Here is a 26,217-nt window from a genome sequence, read left to right on the forward strand (position 1 = left end):
TTCTCAGAATCTGAAGTAAGTTGTGCATTGGTGTGTACGTGTTCTGTTTGTCTAGGTGGGGAATGACTGTTTGTTTGTTTGTTTTGGCATTTCCCACAGATGGCCAGTGAGCTAGTTCTCAGCTAGTCTACATTCCATAAATTTGATTTCCCCTTGAGAGGTCATCTAATCCTTTCTCCGCGTTTATGATAAAGTCCTTTACTTTTGAAATCTCACAATTTGTCTTCCCACTTAAATAACTGGTTACCTGGATATCATTGCATTGGAACATTAAGTATTTGTATTTTTAAACCACTAAATTAAAAAAAAAACTCCTTATCTATCTAAAAGATTACTTTCTGAATTAGTATGGCTAGAATTCTAGAAAGGAAGTGGTTTTAGAAATCATTTTAGTTCAGTCAGCCCATTTTCCCATAGAGGAAACAAGTGACGTTGTTATTGTTGTCAGTATAATCTTTTTATAGCTCAGAATGTGAAAAGTAGGAAACATAGTGGAGACCAGTTGAGAGTATCTTTAACCCCGTTCCTTTCTGTAATAAATAATATTCAGGAAGCATACATCTGGGTGACTTGTTACGAACTTTTCACGTGCAGTTGAGTCAGGAAAGATGATGAAATTGGAGTATTAAAAATTCTGAAGGAAGGTACATTGTATTGACATAAATTTGTACTCTTAAATTCTGTAGCGCTTGTTTTTATGCGAGTATCTCAGAAGTCTTCACACTGTGCTCAAATCAGTTTTGGAGTTGACAAGAGCTTTAGAAATGGTGTTGTGAAACTTTGGATGTAATGCTCTCTGAGCACTGGTGCTAGTTGGCCAGTCCACACTGGAAGTCATCTAATCAGAGAGCGTCTTCCATTTTGGAGGGCAGTTTTCACTGTCAGAAAGTCCTTGGTCTTAGGGCTTCCCTGGTGGCTCAGTGGTGAAGAACCCACCTGACAATGCAGGAGACATGGGTTCGATCCCTGAGTTAGGAAGATCCCCTGGAAAAGGAAATGGCAATCCACTCCAATATTCTTGCCTGGGAGATCCCATGGACAGAGGAACCTGGCAAGCTACAGTCCAAACGGTCGAAAAAGAGTTGGACACGACTTAGCAACTAAATTGGACACAACTTAGCTACTGGGGCTTCCCTGGTAGCTCAGCTGGTAAAGAATCTGCCTGCAATGCAGGAAACCCAGGTTCGATTCCTGGGTTGGGAAGATCCACTGGAGAAGGAATAGGCTACCCACTGCAGTATTCTTGGGCTTTCCTGGTGGCTCAGCTGGTAAAGAATCCGCCTGCCATGCGGGAGACCTGGGTTCAATCCCTGGGTTGGGAAGATCCCCTGGAGAAGGGAACAATTACCCACTCCAATATTCTGCTGGCCTAGAGAATTCCTAGAGAATTTGCAGTAGAAAGAGTCAGACACGACTGAGCGACTTTCACTTTCTTTCACTAGCGGCTGAACAACAACCTTGATCTCAGCTCTGCCTCTTCCTCTCCACAGAAGTGCTGGCCCTCTGTAAGTGCCATGGAATGGAGAAGAACATGGACTCTGTAGCCAGATTCCTGGGTTCACATCCCAGCTCTGCTGCTCGCTTTCTGGGTGTTCACCAACAGCTTCCATAACCTCTCTGTGCCTCATTTTTTCCCTCTGTGAAAGGGAGTAATAGTATCTACCTTACAGGGTTGTTAGCCTTAACACATGTCCTGAGTGTATCTGTGTTCATTGTCTGCTCCAGAGCCCCTCCAGCCCATCTCTGCCCACAGGACCTTGGTGCCTCAGTAATCTTTTCACAGAGCCAAAAGAAATGCCCAACAATTCTTTTTAATTAGCTTAGGTCCAACCAGCTTAATATTTACATCCCAGCATCTAACATTTATATCCTAACAGCATAGTAGCAGTTTGAAAAAAATACAGAGAAATTGAAAGAAAAAAATAATAATACTTTTAATTCATCTTAAAATAATTCCAGGAACTTACTAATGGACTGTGTGCTCCTGTCGAGCAGGGCACAGCTTCTCAAAGCTGGAGTGTGATCGGACACTGACGCCCTCTTCTCTGTTCCATATTAATTTTCCCAGGACACTTCTTTGGATCACAGCAACTGCTGAAAACTCAGCCTTGCAAAGCTATGACACCATCAAAAGGAATGCAGTGCAGTCTGCTGTTGAGCTATGAACTACCCCAAACTAGCAGCTGGTCTGGGCTTCCCTGGTGGCTCAGACGGTAAAATAATCTACCCGCAATGCGGGAGACCTAGGTTTGATCTCTGGGTTGGGAAGATCCCATGGAGGAGGGCATGGCAACCCACTCCAGTATTCTTGCCTAGAGAATCCCATGGACAGAGGAGCCTGGCGGACTGCAGTCCATGGGATTGCAGAGAGCTGGACACAACCGAGCAACTAAGCACAGCACAGCAGCAGCTTGTCTCTACCTGACAGACTTAAAGTGTCACATTTCCCTCAAATTTAAAATATCCTGCATCTCCCCTATAGTTTACAGGGACCCTTGTGGTGTATACATTTAGGAAACATGGATCTACTTAGAAGGGTAGAATCAAATAAATGTTAAGATGCTTCGAGAATCCATTGCATTCAAAAAATAACAAATTAATAAACTTGTTGTTTAGATCAGTTTTAAGTTCACAGCAAAATTGAATGCAAAGTATAGAGAATTTCCATATGCCCCCACCCCACACATGCACACTTTCCCCCAATATTGCTATTCAGTTGAAGAACTTTGATATGTCCTCACCAGGTCCAGAGTTTCAGGTTCACACATGTGTGTTCCATGGTTTTGACAAATGTATAGTGACAGGTCTCTACCACTGTGGTATCGTACAGAGTACTTTCATTGTCCTCCATCTGTGTGCTCATCTGTTCATTCCTCCTGCTCCCTGAACTCCTAGCAACCAACCACTCATCCTTTTACTTCTCTATAGTTTTTATAAAATTAAATTTTTTTTTTTAATTTAAAAAATTACTTATTTGGCTGTGCCAGGTCTTAGTTGCAGCTTATGGGATCTATTAATAGTTCCTTGTCCAGGGATTGAACCCAAGCCCCCTGCATTAGGAGCTCAGAGTCTTAGCCACTGGACTGCCAAGGAAGTCACTCAACATAATGTTTTAAAGTGTGTAGTTCAGTGGCATTTAGAATATTCACAGTGATGTTCAGCCACCGCCTCTGCGTAGTTCCAAAACATTTCACTACCCAAAAGGAAACCGCATACCCTTTAAGCAGTGACTCCCTCCCCCTCTCCCCCAAGGCCCTAGCAACCGCTTCTGTGCTTTCTGTGGATTTAATTATTCTGAATATTTCATGTAAGTGGAGTCATACAGTATGAGACCTTTTATGTATGACTTCTTAATGTTTTTGACATTTGTTCCCATTGCAGCATATATCAGTACTTCGTTCCTTTTTTTGGCCAAGTAATATTCCCCCATGTGTATATAGCACAGTTTATTTATCCATTCATCTGTTGATGGACATTTTGGGTTGTTTGCAGCTGTCAGCTGTCATGAATAGTGCTGCTATGAATATTCACATATGGGTAATTGTTTGAGTTTGTATTTGAGTTTTAAATTCTTTGGAGTATATACCTAGGAGTGGGATTATTAGGTCATACAGTAATCCTATGTGTAATTTATTGAGGAACTGCCAAACCAGTGGCTGAACCATTCTGCATCCCCACCCACAAAGGAAGTTACCATCCCTTCTTCTTTCCTTCCCTCCCTATACCGGCTTTTTATGTACCAGCTTGTTTCTGCCAGCCTGCCTGGTTACTTTCTCTTTGGGTGCTCCCTGGTGTCGACACCACCTTTTAGATGGGGCAGAAGGTTTAATAGAGTTCCACACAACAGGAGTGGAGTTGGAGTGGCATGTGGCCACTACCCCTTGTCTAAGCTTCTTGGCTGTCCCTTCATACCTACTTTATTAACCCCAGTCCCAGGAACCTCCACATTGGTCCTGAACTGTGACCAGATGCTGTGCACTGGTGCTGGTGTTCACGTTCGTCTCCATTGTATTTCTTCTTGCTGCACGTGATCTGCCTCTCCACACTGTCAGGTAATTTTGAATCCTGACTCCACGTTTCTAAGTGTCCATTCTAGCTTCGTGTGATTCTCCGCTTTGATACGGAGGATAAAGAGCACTAACTGAGAATGAGCCTTCGAAGGGTTACCAGAGTCTGGTCCAGGTTTCTGGGGTGCATTTCTTCAGTGACCTTTTGGGATGGTCACTATAAGTCCACCCACTTTTATTTCTATCCAGTTTTCCACCTTGCCATCTTGTTCTCAGTCATGAGGAAATGAGGAATGGTCTCGTTAAATGCTTTTCAAGGTTTAATATACTATTTTTAGAGATTCAAATGCCTCGTAGTTGAGTAAAATTTTTATCAAGGCACTTCATAACTTGAAACTGATGTTATTTTTCTAGCTTTCTGGTGACTTTCCTAATAACTCTCAAAAGAGAAAATGTTTATTTAATACCTCTTCTTGTGAATAATGTTACCAGCTATTTGTGATTTTCTTTTCTTCTCTAAAGGCACAGAAACCAATCTAGAATTTTGCCCAGGGTCAGTGCAGACTTACTGAAATATAGCTAAAAATGTTCATTTTCTTCCAGGTCTTGAACCAGATACCATATTCTTCACAGATTCCTTAAAGATTGGCTATAGCATATGTCCACAACCTCTTATTTTCTCTGCAAGTCTGTTTTCAACGCCTTGGGGTTTGAAACACCTAGAATAACTTAGGGGAAACTACGTCCTTGTTTGTTCCTTCATGTCTTCCCCAGTCTTGGACTTTCTCTCATCACTATGTTGAGTCTGCTTTTGTTAACATAAATGTGCTTCTTGAGAGACTCAGTGGCAAAATAAGATTGAGCTGTTTCATATTTTGTGTTGATCACAAAACCTTTACGTTTATTTTATTTTTCCGGCCATGTTGCATGGTATGTGGGATCTTCGTTTTTTGACCAGGGATTGAACTTGTGCCCTCTGCAGTGGAAGCCTTGAGTCTTAACCATTGGACTGCCAGGGAAGTCCCTATATTTTAAATAATGTAAAACTTTTATGTAAAAACATTTATCCTCCCCAATCAGGTATCTCAGGTTTATTAGACAATTCCAGTCAAGTTACAACAGAACTTTGTGTAACAGCTGTTAAGAACATTGCATTGATAGTGAATGTCACAAAGTCTTGAACATTCTGTGGCCTTTTCTGAACTATATATGATAAAGTTTTCCATTGTATATGAAGGTCAGGAGACTAAAAAAGCATGCAGAACTTGGAAACTACCACTGGACTATTATGTTATGATTCAGGACAGCGCCCTGCCCTGTTTTAATTCAAGACAAGTGTGATGATGATAAAAAAGAAAGAAAAGGGCAAACCCAGCCTGTATTTCCTGATAACATTGCAGAATAGGAAATTTAAGGAATTCATGGCAGGTGCTTTTTTGCATAACTAGATTCCTGATTGACTTGCATTGTAAGAGTAAATTGAGAAATGGATATGTACATATCAATGACTTGAAACGCTCCAAGAGTGGTTTGGCAGTAGATTTATTCCTGTCATTCTATCTGTCTAATTCTGTACAAAACTGCATAAAAATACATGTACTCTGAATAATTTCCATGCACGTAAGATATGAACTGAGAGGCTTTCAAGGGCTCTGTTCCAAAAATATTTTCTTCAACCACCTGGCAGGGTGCCTGCGTTTCTTACCTTCATTCCTACATTTACATTAAATCATTGAAATATGTTGCAAAATGCAGTTGTGGGTATCTGGTCATTATCCTTCATTTGCACCCAGCTCAAATTAGTTTGTCAGACTAGTCCTAGAAGGGTTCTGAAAGGTGGAAAGTTAGAGTAGGTAAGTGTGGATTTGGTACAAATGAAGACGAAAATCTGGAAACACTCTGATGGGGTGGGGATGGGGTGAGGCAGATGAGTATGCAGCACTGCATGTACAGAAAGGCGGTGGGGTGACCTGAAAATCAATGCATGGCCTTGCCGTACATCTCATTTCAGGGAATAGAGTCAAGCATGAAATGCTTTTGCTTAAAGAGGGCTCTTGTGCTGAAACAAAAGCAGGGGCTGTAGTTGGTACCAGTTATAAGTATCCCAGAAGAATGAAGCTGAAGACAGGTGTCTCACAAAATGGCTTTCTGGGGATAGTGGTGAGGGTTGGGCGGGGAGGGGTGGGGGTTGGTGTGTAACAGAGAGCAAGAAAGCATTTAAGAGAACACAAGTGAGAATTGCCCAGTTTCCCTTAAAGAGAACTCTGCCAGTGCCTCTTCATGAACTTCGCCTGATATGTCTATTCATTGTTGGGGAGCACAGCAGAACTTCTGGGCGAATGTCTGGTTCCAACCTGCCTGGTTCCTGGTCAGCCTGACTGGCTCAGACTCCAGGGCATGGCCCAGGAGACCAGGTCTAGAAGGTTCTGCCCCACACCCCAGTTACAGAGCACTGCTGTAGTATGTGAATTCAGTGTATTCTTTGCCCTCTGTGGTTTGGGCTCCCCTCTTCTGGTAGGATGCTAATTTTAATAAGCTCCTCCAGTTTCCTACCTCTTCTTTGCCTCCCAAGGCTGCGTTCTGAGATATCTCAGTATTCATGCACAGACAGCCACTACCAGAGAAAACAGAGCACAAGGAAAGCTCATAGGGCCCCCTCAGCCTAACCTGAGTGCCCACCGTGTTGGTCAGAGAAGATCCCTAGGCTTCCTGGGGATGTCAGCCTGCAGACCACCCTCGTGCATCACTGTGGGGTCTTGTGGGACTGGGGCCAGGTGCCTCCTCCGTTCCCAGGGAGGCTATAGCTGAGGGGAGGGCTCCCAGCACAGGGGCCAGGTGGTTGTGGAGTTTTCATGACCAGGTCTCTAGAGGAATCCTGTGAGCCTGGAGCACTTCTGCCTTGTCGCTTCCCAGTGCAAACCCTGAAGGAGACCTCGCCCCTGCTTCCCAGAAGTTTAAAGACTGTCTGCCCCGTGCTCCTTGCCTATCACCTAGAACTTCCGGAGGAGTTGGGCAAGGGCTTTTGCTGTTGGAAGCCATGTTGCAGCTGGACATGAGGCTCCCACACTGGAGTGGTTGCCGCATCACATTTGTGACATTCACAAGAGGGTCTCAGTTACCACGGGAGAGAGCATCCACGGAGCTCAGGAGACTAACCGTGGAACACAGGCATTACAGTTAGACTTGCTAATTATTACTTTGGAGAGTTAAATACAACGTACTGTGGAAATTTGAGTGTTAAAAAAATGAGATGATGGATAACTGAAGGGTAGGTAGCCTCTTTATTTAAAAAATTTAAAAAAATTTTAAAGGGTTTTTGTTTGTTTTTTAAAAAAATATTTATTTATTTTTCTGCACTGGGATCGATAGTTGTAGCATGCAAACTGTTAGTGGCAGCCTGTGGGATCTAGTTCCCTGACCAGTGATCAAACCTGGGCCCCCTGCATTGGGAGTGCGGAGTCTTAGCCGCTGGACTACCAGGAAAGTCCCTCAGTAGCCTTCTTAAATGTTAAAAAAAATTTTTATTAGAGGCTACTTTAAAATGTCCACGTTTTCCTGATAGTAGTGAATTAAATATGCTAAATAACTCCCTGGATGACTTTGGATCAGTAATTATACTGTGCTGTGGATGGTACAAGTAGATTGTCACAGACTCATCTGTAGAGCAGACCTGGAACTTATTTGAAGAAGGAAATCCTTATTCTATTGCTTGTGGATCCATCTGCCCACCCACCCACTCAGTTTCCTTTGCCTCTTTCTGCTAACAGTGAAGTTAAGAATGTTTACTTAAAAAAAAAAAAAAAGAATGTTTACTTAAGTAACCTCTTGACTAGTGTAACAAAGATGCCCTTCTATAAAATTAATTAGGGGGACAAGATGGAAGCAGTCCTCTTGGAAGTTATTTTTAAAGTTATTCTCAATAAATGTGTAAGGCTTCTATCTTTATCAGTTGGACTCCTCACCATTATTCAAAGCAGACTATCTTTTCAGCTTCAAATTAACTTCTTTGTTGCCTTCAGCCTTTCTGTGTCATTAACCTTTACATACTTTAAAAATGCAGCAACAGTATCTTTCCTAATTTGTTATTTCTTCCCTGGCTCTCTCCCAGGGTCAATGAGGAAGTCTCCATGAACTGGTAAGGTGTTGCTGTGGAAGACCATGAAATACAAGTACAATTTGAGAACCACATGCACATAAGAAACGTAATTTTACAGTTTGATTTCCAGTTAACTGAGGTGCAAGGGGAAGATGCCAGGTTTCTGAGGGCCAGCTAATAGAGATTTCACTGTGTTTGGGAATAGTGATTCTTACCTGGACTGGTGTCAATGGGCATTTGAGGCCCCTAAAACCTCCTGCCGTGTGTCGTGTGTTTTCATATTTGACAATCTCAGTGTGTGTGCTGTGTGCTTAGTTGCTCAGTCGTGTCCAACTCTTTGCGACCCTATGGACTGTAGCCCACCAGGCTCCTCTGTCCATGGGTATTCTCCAGGCAAGAATACTGGAGTGGATTGCCATGCCCTCCTCCAGGGGATCTTCCCAACCCAGGGATCGAACCCTGGTTTCCCACATTGCAGATGGATTCTTTACCATCTGAGCCACCGGGGAAGCCCTAAATAAATACCAACAAATACAAAATAAAAGTCCTCAATACAACAGCAGCAAATCAAATCCAGTGATATACGAAAAGAATTTTGCACAATGACCAAATGGGATTTATTCTACATGCACAAGGCTGTTTCATCATTTAAAAAATCAGTAACCATCATATTAGCAGGTTAAAGAAAATTCATAAAATCACATGGTCGTATCAGTTAATGCAGCAATAGCATTTGACAGAATCCCACACCCATTCACGATAGAAAATCCAGCAAGTTAGGAATAGAGAGGAGCTCTCTCAACTGATAAAGAACATCTACAAAAAGCATACTTAATAAACATGCTCGATGGTGAAACAAAAATTGGGATGTTGTGGAAACCATTGAAGCATTATTGTTTAAGGGTGATCAAAGTACTGTTCACAATGACACATCACAGAGAGATGTACCAAGCCAAATTATTTGATACACCAAAACAGATAAGTTTGAATCCTGACTGGATATTTGACATTAATTACTGTGAATTTTTAGATGATAGTGCCATTATGGTTAGTTTCCAAAAGAGTCATTATCTTTTAGAGATATATGTTGAAGTATTGAAGGGTGGATTTAATATAATGTCTGGGATTCATTTCAGAATATTTGAAATTTGTGGTAGGAATGGGAATGTATAAATCAAACAAGACTGGCACTGTGTTGGTAATTGTAGTGGTTGAATCTTGGGACCATGGGACTCATTATTCTAGTCTGTCTTTTATATCTTATATAAAAAGATTAAATCACCTGATGGAGAACTTGTTTGGTCTCACGCATCGCAATGGCTACTGTCAAAAACCAGAAAATAGCAAGTGTCGGTGAAGATGTGGCGAAATTGGAAGCCTGTGCGCTGTTGGTGGGGACATAAAATGGTGCAGCTGCTATGGAAAACAGTATGTCACTTCCTCAGAAAATTAAAAGTAGAATTACTCTATGACCCACTTCACAGTATGTAGCCTAAAGAATTGAAAGCGGGGTCTTGAGAAGGTATGTGTACATGTTCATGACAGCACTCTTCATAGTAGCTGAAAGATAGCAGCAACCCAAGTGTCCGTTGATGGAAGAATGGATAAACAGCAGTATACACATGGGCTTCCCAGGTGTCTCAGGAGTAAAGAATTGCCTGCCATTGCAAGAAACGCAAGAGACGTGGGTTTGATCCCTGAGTTGGGAAGATCCCCTGGAGGAAGAAATGGCAGCCCACTCCAGTATTCTTGCCTGGAGAATCCCATGGACAGAGGAGTCTGGCTGGTTTCAGTCTTATGGGGTTACAAAGAGTCGGACGTGACTTAGCGTCTGAGCACATAGGCAGTATATACAGTGGAATACTATTCAGTCTTGCAAAGGGAGGGAGTTCTGACACATGCTGTAACATCAGTGAACCTTGAGGACATTATGTTAATGAAAGCAAATCAATCATAAAAGTACAGGTATCTGCTTTTCTGAGGTGCCTAGAGTAGTCATAAGAGGCAGAAGGTAAACTGATAGTTGCTGGGGGCTGGCATGAAGGAATGGAGAATCTGTTTAATGGGGACAGAATTTCAATTGTGCAGGCTGAAAAGTGTCCTGGATTTGAATGTACTTAATGCCATTGGGTGGTACAGTTAAAACTGGTTGAGATGGTAAATGCATATTTTATAACAATTGAAAACCTTGTTTGAAATTTGAAGGGATAATTAGAAGGGCCCCTTGCTTGGAAAAGTTGGAATAGTAGAAAGTGTGATTTTGTTCCCTAAGAATTCCTTTGCAGAATGTGCTTAAAATATTTTAATCAACCATAACACAAGCTCTTCAGGGGCAGGAGGTGTTCTCTTCACCACTGTTTCCGCAGCACTTAGAAGACTACCTGTGGCTCAGTAAAGATAGATGAATGGATGGCCCATGGATGGGTGGACGATGTATGCATGTATGGGTGGATGAATGAGGAGTGGATGGGCAGTGGAAATGGATGATGGATTGATGATGGGTGATGGATAGATGGACTGTGGATGGATGGAGTGTGAATGGATGGAGTGTGGATGGATGTTGGACAGTGGATAGGTTGATGATGGATGGACTGGAGAGATGGACAGATGAGTTGATGGATGGATGGACAATGGAAAGAAGGAAGAGAATCAGAGAGATTCTTTCTATTCCCCTTTCCCTGTATTCTCCCCAGCCGTCGTCCCTCCTTAACTCTCAGTCCAGGAGGGGAACAGCTGTCCCATCTACCATGTGCTGTGGAAGCTCAGATGCCAAACCAGTCTTGGGTCAGCCCCTTATTGTTTCTCGTCTTGTTCCTGCTGCCAGCGTCTTTAACTGGTTTCCCCAGTTGCATTCCTGCCCCTTCCTATCCCCTCATCCTGAGGCTGTTAGTCTTCCCTCACCATCTCTCTCCCTTGCTTCCGTCTCTATTGCTTCCCCCTCAGCGTTTTGAACTTGGGAGAAGGGCATCCATGCTCCTCCCCTTCAACTCTTGCTTACTCTGGTCTCACCTCGTGACACGCATCCCGATCCCCGACACACGGAATGACAGGCGCCGCAGGCAGGTCACCATCCTCTCCTCTTACAAGATAACACCACCTCACATGCAGGGCTGCATGCTCACAGTAGGTGAACTTGAAATGGGAATAAACACAAGCAGTGTTCCACTGTACCATTAAAAAAGATGAATTGCTTGTTTGCTCAAGGATTCATTTTACACTGAAAGGTGATTTTAGTTTAGAGATGAACTTCACCATTGATGGCGTACACACAGTTTGTAAAGTTGACTATTTTTGAACCCCTTAAATGATTTTAACATGGAAAACCTTGGCTTTCCTTAAGGTGGTAGGTCTAAGTGGCTCTGTGGCAGCCGGGGAAGACATTTGCCCCCAGAGGAGTCTTGGCAGAGGCTAGAGACGTTTGGGGTTGTCAGAGCTGCAGAGATGCTGCCAGCATCTAGTGGATGGAGGCCAGGGATGCTGCTGAACATCCTGCGATGCACGGGATGAGCCACACCTGGAAATATCTTGTTCAGAATGACAGCCGTGCTGAGGTTGAAAACCCTCATCTAAATAATATCTAACACATACAGATTTTTCAGACACTTTATTTAACATTAAATTTATTTGGGAATTGTGATGAAGAGGCCCTTAGACCTGCCTACACAGTTTGTCTAGTGATTCTTTGAACATGTTCAGTTTTAGAAAAAAATTAAAAAGAGTAATTTAAAAACGTATTTTACAAAGTCAGAGGAAACCCATGTTGGATTAGCCAGAATTGTTACCAGGAATAACCTCAGCTGGAAAGGAGAGCTATTGTTTATAAATTCCATTCACTGTTACTTTGGTTGATTAAAAAGTTTCCTCTTCTGGTAAAAAGTCAGTTGTTTTTTCACTGTTGTTTCACATCTAACAGTTTCACTCTGTATAATATTCCTCTCTCTCCTTTTGCTGAGTAGAGGGGGATGAAATTACACCTGAGTGTGGGCTGCAGGGATTCCCTTTCACTGCAGGTCGTGTTCAGGGAGATGGTGACAGGAAGGTTGTCATGGGAACACCTCCTGAGCCTCATAAGCTCTGGTCCTTTTGTACTCGCTGTTACTTCTAAAGTGTACCCTTTGCTTACGATTAATTTATCAACAAGTATTTGTTGGATATCCATGTGTCAGGCATAGAGTGGACCCTTCACTTACCTCACTTGTAATCCTCAACACAAGGTTGTGAAAGGTGATCTCATTCCTTACTTAGGATGCAGAACCAGATACAGAATAGTTCCAACAATCTGCCCCTAGTTACACAGGGAGTAAGAAACAGAACTCACTAAGTTCTGTCTGATCCCAAAGTCCCAGCTTCTCACTGTCTAAAGGGGGCTTCCCTGGTGGCTCAGTGGTAAAGAATCCACCTGCAATGCAGGAGACCCAGGTTTGACCCCTGGGTTGGGAAGATTCCCTAGAGAAGGAAATGGCAACCCACTCTACTGGTTGCCTGGGAAATCCCATGGTCAAAGGAGCCTTGCAGGCTACAGTCCATGGGGTTGCCAAAGAGTCAGACACAACTAAGTGACCAAACAACTGTTTAAAAAATTGAGAGAACTCAGGGGTGAAGCAGAAGAGGAATGCTCACTGTTAGGATGCAGAAATAGGTACAGAATAATTAAACAATCTGCCCCTAAATCGCAGCCCAGCCTCTCCTTACACACTCAGAGCCACATGTTCATGACTGTGTTGCTAGTCCTAGAATGAGCCATATATTTTTCTATCTTTCTACCTTACATGTGTTTTTAAAACTGTTTTAATTGAAGTATAGTTAACTTACGATTTTGTGTTTTAGGTGCAAAACAAAGTGATTCGGTTACACACACACATATATTTTCAGATTCTATTGTAGGTTATTACAAGATATTGAATATAGTACCCTGTGCTATATGGTAGGTCGTCATTGTTTATTTTATATATAGTAGTATGTACCTGTTAATCCCCAAGCTCCTGATTTAACCTCCCCTTCCCCTTTGACTTCCCTGATGGCTCAGATGGTTAAGAATGTGCCTGTAATGTAGGAGACCTGGGTTCAATCCCTGGATCGGGAAAATCCCCTGGAGAAGGGAATGGCTACCCACTCCAGTATTCTTGCCTGGAGAATTCTATGGACAGAGAAGCCTGATGGGCTACATACAGTTCATGGGGTTGCAAAGAGTTGGACATGACTGGATGACTAACACTTTCCCCTTTGGCAACCATGAGTTTGTTTTCTATGTCTGTGAGTCTGTTACTGTTTTATAAATAACATTCATTTGTATAAGTCTTTTAGATTCTACACATAAGCGATGTCATATGATATTTGTCTTTGTCTGATTTACTTCACTTAATACGATAATCTCTAGGTTCATCCACGTTGCTGCAAATGGCATTATTTTTTGCCTTTTATGGCTGAGTAATATTCCATTGTGTATATGTAACACATCTTTATCCATTTACATAGCCGTGGACATTTAGGTTGCTTCCATGTCTTGGCTGTTAGTGCTTCTATTGGACATTGGGGTGCATGTATCTTTTCAAATTATAGTTTTGTCAGATACATGCTGAGGGAGTGAGGTTGCTGGATCATACAGCAACTTTGCTTTGAGTTCTTAAAGGAACCTTTATATGTATCTTTATTCTGATAAAATACTCTTACTCCTGAGAAACCTGTTCTCTTGTTAGGGCTGTTCCTGGGGAAGAGGGTCTCCCCTGGTACTTCAAGTGGGAATACTCAACTTCCTAGGGTTGACCTCAGGTATTCCCAGCTCTCTCACCAGACACAGGGTAGAATGGCACCTCCCTACCCCCGGGAGCTTTCATGGGGCTGTGTGGCTGGTTCTGGCTATGAGTTAGGAGCTGCTTGTGTCCCTTCTGGGCGGAAGTTTCAGCTCCAGAGCCCTGTCCTTCCTCTTGCAGGGGGCATTGCCATGTTGGTGATGGTGGCCCCTTGGTCATCTTGGCTCCTGCTGACTGATGAAGTTCCTGGTACAACGCATAACCCCTTCACTGGAGCCACACCATCTAGAATGTAGAATGTTGACATGTTTGTGTGCTCCCAAGCTTGTAACTTGATTTCCTGAGAGCCCAACTCCTTGCAGTGTGAGCATGCATAGTAGGTGTTCAAGAAAGATGTCTTAGAGTTAACTCCCAGTCAGTGATGATGGGAAGCCAAGGGGACCTTTGATGTTAAGCTGCTTTGAAGAATCAGGGATGGTTTAATTTAAATAAGAGTTTATGACTGAGGCAGTATATTTTAATTAGGGGACTATGAATATTTCAGGATATTTAATATTTTCAATATTTTTGAGAAAAAAAGTCAGGTGGATATTTTATACTCTTATCATTTATGACACCTATCTGTGTGTATCATCTTTAACAACTCCAGGCAAGAATACTGGAGTGAGTTGCCATTTCCTTCTCTGGGGGATCTTCTCCACTCGGGGAACAAACTTGGGTCTTTTTGCAGCCCAGTTATTTACCAACTGAACTGCGAGGGAAGCCCCCATCTTTAACAAAGGGCCTGCTAACTCAGATTACATTCCCATTCCTTGGTAAGAGCTGGATTTTTTAATCAAAGCCTGTCCTGTGCCCAGCCGCTTAATCGTGTCCAACTCTTTGCGACCCAATGAACTGGAGCCCACCAGGCTCCTCTGTCCGTGGAATTTTCCAGGCAAGAATACTAGAGTGGGTTGCCATTTTCTACTCCAGGGGATCGTCCTGACCCAGGATCAAACCCGCCTCTCCTGAGTCTCCTGCCTTGGCAGGTGGATTCTTTACCACTGAGCCGTGTTGCCACCTAGTGGCAGTGTTCATTAATTGCAGATTTTTTTTGATGAATTGAGGTTAAACATTTAATCTGCAAACAAAACGTGTAACCTCATCTAGGATTTACGGGAGATGCCTACAGACTCTTAAAACTAAGTCACCTGTCACTATATGTTATGATGTCAGTATCTTCCTTATATGACCAAGCTAGGTGTTCTGGAGTGAGGAGGGTCATACCTCAAAACAGTGATTTCTGAAAAACAGTAGATTTCCCTTTGTAACCGAAGAAGTCAGAAGGCAATTGTTTGTGGTGCTGGGTTGATGTCAAGGCCACTGCATGCAGGCTTTGAAACCACCTTGCCTGGGTCTGTAACTTGTGTGACCTGGATAAGGGGCCATTCTTTTTAGTCCAGAGAGTTGGGATATATTGGGTATGGAAAACCCGAACGAATTTTTGGCCAACCCAGTGCTAGGGAGACATAAGTTTTATATTTCAGGTTAACCTTGGAGTTGACTGCTGTATTCTTTTCATTTTAATTTTTCAATTAGTGGCAGTTTCTAATGATTAAAATCTACCACAACCATAAAAACTTGCCATGTCCTAAAATGATAGGTATCTACCCCAGAAACACCCTACACTTAGAGGTTTGATCAGGTTTCCCAGGTAGCTTAGTGGTAAAGAACTTGCCTGCAGTGCAGGAGCCACAGGAGATGCAGGTTCGATCCCTGGGTCGGGAAGATCCCTTGGAGGAGGGTATGGGAACCCAACCCAGTATTCTTGCCTGGAGAATCCCATGGACAGAGGAGCCTGGCAGGCTACAGGCCATGGGGTTGCAAAGCGTGGGGCATGACTGAAGCAGCTGAGCACACATGCAGAGGTTTGGTCGCTAGCCTTGCTATTCTGTGATTTTGGTTAATGCCGTGGCATTCAAACTTTAGCTGGCTTTTTTAAATGATCTAGAATGCAATGAAATGACTTGGGTAAAGACTCTGAATATGGTGACCCACTCCTGGACTTATGGCCAGTAGTCTAATGTCTTTATTTGTGATCTTTTTTTGGATGATGACAGAAACATCAATCACTTGTTTCCATCAATATTTTATAATGCACTTGAATGTGATGAAATATTAAAAATATCATTTATTAAATATTTAAAAGCTCAGTCAGTGGACCTGGCCAAATCTCTTCATTCTACTGCCAGCTTAAGTAGCAATTTAGAAATTTGAGCTATAAAATTAGAATAGTGGGGGAAAATAAAAGAGCTGGGACTATAGCTGTTCAATTATTATTCCCCTTGAACCATTAGCCATTTTCAGCTGCAGGCCTTTCCACTTAGGGTAGCCAGAAATTCATCACAGATTTTCTGTAGTTTGCTTGTCTTGATATTTTTTACTTTCTTACCAAGCAAATCCACTTAGTTTAAGTCTCAGGAGTTTTACTGACTCACATATTGGAATAGTGTTCTTTAGTCTTATTTACTGTGCTTGTAACTTTATTAATAAAATCTTAAATGTGAAAACAAATTGGAATTGAATATTGCTTTTAGTAGTACATTATCAATAGTGAATTGAACTAATAGCCTCTGAATTTTTTTTTCCTTTTAGCATTTATTTATTTGGTTGAGTTGGGTTTTAGTTGCAGCATGTGAGATCTAGTTCCCTGACCAGGGATCGAACCCAGGTCCCCTACATTGGGAGCATGGAGTCTTAGCCACTGGACCACCAGGGAAGTGCCTAGCCTTCTGTGTTTTCAAATGAGAGATTAGTGACAGACAGCAGAGGTTTTTGGAATGCTTTCTTTAAAATGGCCTGTTTATCTGTCTTAGATCTGTAACTCCAGCCAGTGTTCTAGCCTATCTTGTAGGACGGTTTAACAAGACCTGGAGAGGATGAGGAGTTTCAGCAGTTAGGGGAAGCATTCAACCTGGTTGCAAAGTGAGGCTGTTTTCTGTGCTCTCTGGAGCCCTGTCCTCTCAAAGCATGCAGCCAACTGTGGGACCCTTGCAGAGCACCAAGCCACCTAACTCACCACTGTCCTGGGGGTTATGTCTTGTTTTTTCCTTTAACTTTTATTTTATATCGCAGTACAGCTGATTAACAATGTTGTGATAGTATCAGGTGAACAGCAAAGCCAGTCAGCCATACATATGCATGTATCCATTCCCCTCCTAAACTCCCTTCCCATCCAGGCTGCCACATACTGTTGAGCAGAGTTCCCTGTGCTGTACAGTAGGTCCTTGTTGGTTATCCATTTAAAATATAATATCGAGTACATGTCCATCCCAAACTCCCTAACTATCCCTTCCTCCCACCCTTCCCCTGGGGCACGTTTCTGGAGGAGAAGGGGAGATTGTGCCACAACCAGCTGAATGCTCTTCTTTACTAAGTCTCTTGTTCCAGGAGCAGCTGTTAGGAGAGGAGGGGACGTTCTCCAGAGGCACTGTGTTTTTGGTTTTTGTGGTCTAGGTTTCCTTTCATATTATTAACAGTTCCCTTCGTAATCTAACGAGAACGTACCTGTCCAGGCAGATCCCTCAATATTTTGATGGCTCTAAAATTCTTGTCTCCTTTTCCTGGAACATCCAACTGCCAGAAACAAAAAATAGACATCTTCCCAATATCTAAAACACCCAGTACATTTTTTTTTTTTCAGTTCTCCACACTAAAACTTTCTTCTCTATGAGAAAATTTATAAACCAGGGTACTGACTGTATTTGTACCGTCCATGGGTATATTCTCACTCACTTACTAGATAGTTCCTGAGGAATGAGATCCTAAGTCCTGGGAATAAGTAGAGAAAAAGGGTCACACCCTCCTGGAATCCCTGGTTTTGTGTGTGTATGTTTACTGGAGAATTAACAACAACTCAGCCCCTTATGGTATTTCCTGAGTGCCTGATCCCATCCTGAGCATTTTACTTGGGACGGGTTAGATCACATGGGAACCTCAGAGGTGGGTGCTGTTGCTGTCCCCATTTTAAAGATGGGGAAACTGAGGCCCAGGGAAGCCAAGTAGCCTGCCCCAGGTCCTAGACTGACTGCTCGTGGTCAGGAGGAGTAGCAGAGGAAAGAAAGAGAAAGTGGGGCTGGGGGGCAGAGCAGCGGGCTCTGTCTTAATTGGAGGGGGGAATCTCTTTTATTGTGTGGTTTTTTGTTTTTTTTTTTTTTTTGGCTGCCCCAAGTCTTAGTTTTGGCACTCCAGGTCTTCGGTCTTTGTTATGGGGACTCTTTATTTCCAGCACTCAGAGTCTTTGGCGCTGGAGGAGCGAATGCTTCGACAGAGGCCTGAGGCGAGAGACCTTGTGAGGGCATCCGAGAGGTCAAAGCTGTTTTAATTATATTAAGACATCACTTGTTTTCTCCTCATTTTTTTCATGAATGCACATTGGAGTTTCCTAGAGGCTGCATGATGCATCATAATGCAGCCTCTTGGCTGTAGGAGTGGAGGTGAGAACCCAGCTGTCTTCTGCTAAGCCGGGCCATGAAAGGATTTGCAGAACGTAAAGCATTGCCAGTCTTCCTAGTAAACTCTCTTTTAAAATATATATTTATTTTCATTAACATATTATGTTAATTCACAGTGGCTTTGTTTTTGAAAATGAATTAATAACAAATATCAGTACTAACGCTTTTCTTTGGTTTTAACTTTCAGCACTGATTATTATTGTTGTTACCGATAGACAGGCCCTCCTAAGGCAGAGTTGTTCGGGGTCCTCAGGATCTTTGGTGTAGATGGATTCTGAGAGTGCAGGCTCTGAGCCACCCCCATGATCACAGCAGTACCCCAGCTGCTGTGGGACGAGTCAGTGCACGAGATGGGGAGGAGGCCATTACTGGACTTTTGTAATAGCTCTCAGTAGACAGCACAGGGGATAAGAAATGGCTACATCTGGGTTTATTTTGTGAGTGTGGAATTTTTTTTTTAACGTGGTAAAATACCCATAGCATAAAATTTCCCGTCTTGACCATTTTTAAGTGTTGGAGTCAGTGGTATTGGGTTCATTCATTCATACTGTTGTGCAGTCAACCGCTGGAACTCTTTTCGTCTTGCAAAACCAAAACCCTCTATACCCTTTAGTCAACTCCCTGTGGGTCTGGGTTTGCTTTGAAAGTGAAGGCAGGGAACTTGCTGTTGGTTTGGGTGCAGCCTGTATAAAATGTCGGGTGGAAGCGTCATTAAGGAGAGAGCAGGTCGCTCATCTTGCCCCTCGCAGACACAGGCCTGCGCCTTTGGAATTTCACATGTGAGCACTCTGCTTCTTCAATAGGTCACATGGGAGTTAGTGCAGGTGGGGCTCAGGTGCTTCTGATCCTCACTGTCTCCCCTCGTCCCATCATCGTTAAAGCAAAGAAAAGTAGGACCACATCACGGTCACACAGCATGAAAGACAGTTAAACATTTAAATTTAGTTTCAGTCGCTTCTGGTTGACTGCCCAAAGAGAATCTGGGTAGTTCATTCAAGAAATAGGCCCCAACTATATGGAAATAAAGTTTTATAACCAGTGACTCTTAAAGGAAATCAACCCTGAATATTCACTGGAAGGACTGATGCTGAAGCTGAAGCTCCAGTACTTTGGCCCACTTGATGTGAAGAGCCGACTCATTAGAAAAGACCCTGATGCTGGGAAAGATTGAAGGCAGGAGGAGAAGGGGATGACAGAGGATGAGATGGTTGGATGGTATCACTGACTCAGTTCAGTTTAGTCTCTCAGTCATGTCCGATTCATTGCGACCCCATATACTGCAGCACTCCAGGCTTCAGTATCCATCACTACCTCCCAGAGCTTGCTCAAACTCATTTCTATTGGGTCAGTGATGCTATCCAGCCATCTCATTCTCTGTCGTCTCCTTCTCTTCCCGCCTTCAATCTTTCCCAGCATCAGGGCCTTTTCCAATGAGTCAGCTCTTTGCATGAGGTTGCCAGAGTATTGGAGTTTGAGCTTCAACATCAGTCCTTCCAATGAATATTCAGAACTAATTTCTTTTAGGATTGACTGATTTGATATCCTTGCAGTCCAAGGGACTGTCAAGAGTCTTCTCCAACACCATGGTTCAAAAGCATAAATTCTTCAACACTTAGCTTTCTTTGTAGTCCCAACTCTCACATTCATACATGACTACTGGAAAAACCATAGCTTTGACTAGACGGACCTTTGTTGGCAAAGTAATTAATGTCTCTGCTTTTTAATATACTGTCTAGGTTGGTCATAGCTTTTCTTCCAGGAGCAAGCATCTTTTAATTTCGTGGCTGCAGTCACCATCTGCAGTGATTTTGGAGCCCCCCCAAAAATAAAGTCTCTGTTTCCATTGTTTCCCCATCACTGACTCAATGGACATGAATTTGAGATAGTGAAGAACAGGGAAGCCTGGTGGGCTGCAGTCCACGGGGTGGCAAAGAGTCAGACATGACTTAGTGGCTGAACAACAACAACATTCCGTTTAATCACATTAGCTTCATGAGTCATTCCATGGTTAATCTATATCCTGAGGTTATAATGTGAATACTCAGAAGGTGAAAATAGGAAAATGGAAAGGTTCCAACTGTGAAAGGAGCTCAAAATAGGCTGGTGGAGAGAGGAACCCAGGGAGGGGCTTGGTGGCCTCAACCAGAGGAAAGTCTCAGCACGGACCCTCTGGGGGCCACAGCTGGGGAAAAACGAAATGGACAGAAACCACAAATTCATTTTCTCAGATCAGCAGGCTGTCAGAGCAGATGTTCTTACCCTAAACACGAAAGGAGCAGTTCAGTTCAGTTCAGTCGCTCAGTCGTGTCCGACTCTTTGCAACCCCATGAATTGCAGCACGCCAGGCCTCCCTGTCCATCACCAACTCCTGGAGTTCACCCAGACTCACGTCCATCAAGTCAGTGATGCCATCCAGCCATCTCATCCTCTGGCGTCCCCTTCTACTCCTGCCCCCAATCCCTCCCAGCGTCAGGGTCTTTTCCAATGAGTCAACTCTTCACATGAGGTGGCCAAAGAACTGGAGTTTCAGCTTTAGCATCATTGCTTCCAAAGAAATCCCAGGGCTGATCTCCTTCAGAACGGACTGGTTGGATCTCCTTGCAGTCCAAGGGACTCTCAAGAGTCTTCTCCAACACCACAGTTCAAAAGCATCAATTCTTCGGCGCTCAGCCCTCTTCACAGTCCAACTCTCACATCCATACATGACCACAGGAAAAACCATAGCCTTGACTAGACAGACCTTTGTTGGCAAAGTAATGTCTCTGCTTCTCAATATGCTATCTAGGTTGGTCATAACTTTCCTTCCAAGGAGTAAGCGTCTTTTAATTTCATGGCTGCAGTCACCATCTGCAGTGATTTTGGAGCCCCCCCAAAATAAAGTCTGACACTGTTTCCACTGTTTCCCCATCTATTTCCCATGAAGTGATGGGACCAGATGCCATGATCTTTGTTTTCTGAATGTTGAGCTTTAAGCCAACTTTTTCACTCTCCACTTTCACTTTCATCAAGAGGCTTTTTAGTTCCTCTTCACTTTCTGCCATAAGGGTGGTGTCATCTGCATATCTGAGGTTATTGATATTTCTCCCGGCAATCTTGATTCCAACTTGTGTTTCTTCCAGTCCAGCATTTCTCATGATGTACTCTGCATATAAGTTAAATAAACAGGGTGACAATATACAGTCTTGAAGTACTCCTTTTCCTGTTTGGAACCAGTCTGTTGTTCCATGTCCAGTTCTAACTGTTGCTTCCTGACCTGCATATAGGTTTCTCAAGAGGCAGGTCAGGTGGTCTGGTATTCCCATCTCTTTCAGAATTTTCCACAGTTTATTGTGATGCACATAGTCAAAGGCTTTGACATAGTCAATAAAGCAGAAATAGATGTTTTTCTGGAATTCTTTTCCTTTTTTGATGATCCAGCAGATGTTGGCAATTTGATCTCTGGTTCCTCTGCCTTTTCTAAAACCAGCTTGAACATCAGGAAGTTCACGGTTCACATATTGCTGAAGCCTGGCTTGGAGAATTTTGAGCATCACTTTACTAGAGTGTGAGATGAGTGCAATTGTGTGGAAAGGAGCAGTGCTAGTACCCAACTGAGAAGGAAAAACATCACTTCTCCAGTTGTCCACCCCAGCCCTGTGGTTTGTTGGGGATGGGGGTCCAGGCTTCACAAAAGAGGAAATTGAGGACTTCCCTGGTGGTGCAGTGGATGAGAATCCACCTACCAGTGCAGGGGGCATGGGTTTGATCCTTGGTCTAGGAAGATTCCACATGCCTCGGGGCAACTAAACTCGTGTGCCACAATTACTGAGCCCCTGTGCTGCAAGTACTGAAGCCCTTGTGCCTAGATCCTGTTCTCTGCAACAAGAGAAGCCACTGCAGTAAGTTCAAGTGCCGTAACTAGAGAAAGTCCACATGGAGCAATGAAGACCCAGGGCAACCAAAAGTAAATATTTTAAAAAAGAAATTGAGATCAGGAAATCAGTTTCATGTTCCAGATCACACAGCACATTATAGAGGGGCTCTGGAGTTTGGGTCCAGGCTGTCCTGATCCCAGAGCAGATTATCATTATTTTTTAAAGCAGGTTTTTCCTGATCACTGTTTTCAGTCAGATTTTTTAGGAATTTTGCGTATCATTTTCTTTTAATTTATTATATTTGTAATTTTATATTTATAAATCTTGTTTCACCCATTTGTTTTACATTTCTTTTTGTAATGCTAATTTTAAATAATACTGTTACTATCATAAAGAAATAACATTTTAAAAATTGAAGTATAGTTGATTTACAATATTATGTTAGTTTCAGGTGTAAGATAGAGTGATTCAGTGTATTTATAGATTGCTTTCCGTTTAAAGTTATTTTCGAATAATGGCTGTATTTCCCTGTGCTATACAGTCTACCTTTGTTACATATTTTTATATGTAACGGTTTGTATCTCTTTAAAAAAAAAGTTTTTTTTTGAGGTATAGTTGATTTATAATGTGTTTCTGATATACAGCAAAGTGATTCTGTCTTTAAAAATATATGTATATATTTAAGAATATACTCTTAAATGTGGGCTTCCCTGGTGGCTCAGATGGTAAAGAATCTGCCTGACTTAGCACACATGCAGTTTGGGAGACCCGAGTTTAATCCCTAGGTCGGGAAGATCCCCTTGGAGGAGGGAATGGCTACCCATCCCAGTATTCTTGTCTGAAGAATTCCATGGACAGAGGATCCTGGTGGGCTGCAGTCTGTGGGGTCTTATATATATATTCTCTCTCTCTCTCATACACACATGTACATTATCTTTATCTTTATATCGTTATCATATCTGTATATTCTTTTTCATATTCTTTTCCATCACTGACTCAGTGGACAGGAATTTGAGCAAGTTCCAGGAGATAGTGAAGGACAGGGAAGCTTGGTGGGCTATAGTTTGTGGGGTTGCATGACTTAGCAAATGAACAACAAACCCATGGTTTATTGCAAGATTTTGAGTACAGTTCCGTGTGCTATACAGTAGGGCCTTGTTGTTCAGTTTGTATCTTTTAATCCAAGAGATAACATATTTTTATTTGTAACTCTTCTAGGATCGGCTGAAAACAGAGGTGGTATGAGTTAGTCTGTGAAACTGTCCATGTAACCATCAATCTTTTTTCTTTCTTTCAGTGTCTAGAGCAGTTCATTTCTTATTTTTGGTTGCTTCGGGGGTTGGCCTCAGATAATTTCTGCATTTCTTTAGGAGTTCATCCCACTTGGATCTTGTTACCAGACTTGGCCACAAAAAATAGCAGCGTGGCCTTTCAGACTCATGAGGGTTTTATTGTTAATGATATGGATGTATGTTTTCAAAAGCGGTGGTGTTGAAAATAACAGTTCTAACCTGGCCTATGTCCTTTCTCCTCCTTCTCTTTTTAAACACAGTCAACAAGCACAAGCCGTGGCTGGAGCCCACATATCATGGCTTAGTTACGGAGAGCGACAGCACCGTGCTCCTCGACCCCCCACTCATCGCCCTGGACAAAGATGCTCCTTTGCGCTTTGCAGGTACCAACCTGTCTTTGTTTACTCCCTGTCGTGAGTCTGGGAAGCATTTCACGTGTCCCATTTGGGTTGTTTCTGAGCCTTTCTGAGAATGTCTTGATAGCTAAGGGTTGTGTGTGGCCCCCACGTACCACAGGGGTACCTGACTGCCCTTGCAAAGCCTGTACTTTTTGAAAGGCAAAACATTTAATTGCATCACTGTGTTCTTTGTCTTGATGTAACCAACAAGAGAGCATCCAGACCAGTGCATCTCAAGCTTTTGTGTCTGTGCAGAGCACGGGATCGTGCTTAAAATGCAGGCTTGGATACAGTGGTTCTGGGGGCACCTGCAACCTTGCCTTTCTAACCTGTTTCCTGGTGCTCCTGGTCTCTGAGCAGTGAGAATCTGGAGCAGTGGTCCCTAAGCCTTTTGCACCAGGGACCAGGTTCCATGGAAGACAATTTTTCCATGGACTGTAGCAGGAGGTAAGGGATGGTTTGGGGATGATTCAAGCGCATTAGATTTATAGAACACTTTTATTATTACATCAGCTCCACCTCAGATCTTCAGGCTTCAGATTCCAGAAGTTGGGGGCCCCTGATATAAGTGATTACAGCTCATGATTTTCCTTGTACTACCTAGGTTTCAGTTACCTGAAGAGACTTAGTTGAGAATATTGAGCAGTCTTTTAGACTGATTTCATTTGGCTTAGATGTTACTTTCAGTAAATCTTTAGCATGAGTTACTTTATAAGATTGTAAGCTCAGTGTTCACTGGGACAGATCGAGGATTGCTCTGAAGATCTGCTGTCTCAGTGGCTTCCAACAGCACTTTGCAGATCAGAACTGTTCTTGCTTTACGTCAAGGCTGGGGTCACGTCCTTAATAGGCAGAGGAACAGGCTGCTTCTCCCTTTCTTTGCCTCAGAGTCAAAAGGGACGTTGTGAAGTTAATTTTTAAAGAGTGGTTTTTGCCTGATGTTTTTCCAGAACAGAATGTGTTTGTTCTGTTTGCCTCAAAACAAATGAGAAAAATTCAATTAGCTCATATAGATCATTCCATACATTGAATTTACTATGGTAAATAGGAGACATGAATGCAAGGATGTCTCTGAAGAGCTATTTAAAGACTGATTTTCTCTTCTTTCTGTTCAAGTTCCACATCCCATTTCCAGGGGAGTAACCTGAGAAGCAGCTTGTGCTATTGAGTCAGTGGTAGAGACAGATCTTCTTGATTAGTTTTACTCGTTTATTGGTTTTTAGAGAGAAATCCAATTAGATGCATGGTAGAGGAAGTGCTCTGTGCTAGGAAGACACACACAGTCTCTGTTTGGTAGCCAAGGTGATTTTTTTTTTTGGTTGTTCCCCCCTCCCCTGATTTAAAAATCATTTTTAGCATTGCCTATGGTTTCCTCTGGGCATCACTAAATTTTTGAGTATTTGCATAGATATATTTACACACACTTTGCATGCAACACCTTTGTTTATCATATACAGTTCCTCCTTGCGGGTGTGACATTTCGGGGTCTTGTCAGTAACCTTACTAGGGTCATCTAGCTTATGTTCCTGAGGGTACTTGCATCTCCCTGACATCTAATTGATTTTGATTAGCAATTGCAGTCAGGAGTTCTGGCATCTACTCCCCCAGGCCTCTCTTTACAAATTCTCAGCTGTACCCAGTCCTGTTGTTGGTGGATCTCTGTCCCGTTATATCACTCATGATTCATAACCCTTATAAAGCATTCAGTGTCCTGGGCACTGCTGTAAGTACTGTACAAATATGCATTTGTGTTTAATTCTCAACAGCCTTTTGAGGTAAGTATACTTCTTGTCACCCCTTTTTAAAGAGAGGAAGCTGAAGCACAGAGCTGCTAACTTACCAGCTCTGGGTCACACGGCTTAGATGTGTCAGAGGCCAGATTCCAAGTCAGGCAGGATGGCTCTTAACTGTGATGCTGTGTTAGGCAGCACAGAAAGTTACAGAGGATGGGAAGTAGGAAATGAAATGTACATTGAGTACTAACCTTGAAGTCATTTTACGTGTCACTTCTTTCTTTCTTGTTGAATTTAATTTTATTGTGTAATTTATTAAAACTTAATGTATTAAGCAACACCTAGAAAACCTACAAAAATAAGTGTTTTGTGGTGTATGTAGGAATAATACAGAAAATATTGCTTTTAGTTTGGTGAAGAAAATCAATTTTGTATAGTTTGAAAATGAAAGTCCCTCAGTTGTGTCCGACTCTTTGTGACCCCATGGTCTATACAGTCCATGGGATTCTCCAGGCCAGAATACTGGAGTGGGTAGCCTTTCCTTTCTCCAGGGGATATAGTTTATTTCATCCTGAATAAAATGTGAGTTTTGTT

General features: G+C 42.6%; 1 protein-coding gene across 6 annotated transcripts in view; it reads left to right on the forward strand.

The window, feature by feature from the left end:
* CLSTN1 (calsyntenin 1) overlaps positions 1-26,217 on the forward strand; it is a 76,023-nt gene that overhangs the window by 12,710 nt on the left and 37,096 nt on the right. For all 6 annotated transcript variants that reach the window (XM_059875721.1, XM_024976738.2, XM_024976741.2 and 3 more), the window contains exon 2: positions 23,753-23,875. In XM_059875721.1, coding sequence (XP_059731704.1) covers positions 23,753-23,875 — 123 coding nt within the window. The remainder of the gene's footprint in view (positions 1-23,752; positions 23,876-26,217) is intronic.

The sequence above is a fragment of the Bos taurus genome, chromosome 16, assembly GCF_002263795.3.
Source record: "Bos taurus isolate L1 Dominette 01449 registration number 42190680 breed Hereford chromosome 16, ARS-UCD2.0, whole genome shotgun sequence".
In the NCBI taxonomy this organism is placed as follows: domain Eukaryota; kingdom Metazoa; phylum Chordata; class Mammalia; order Artiodactyla; family Bovidae; genus Bos; species Bos taurus.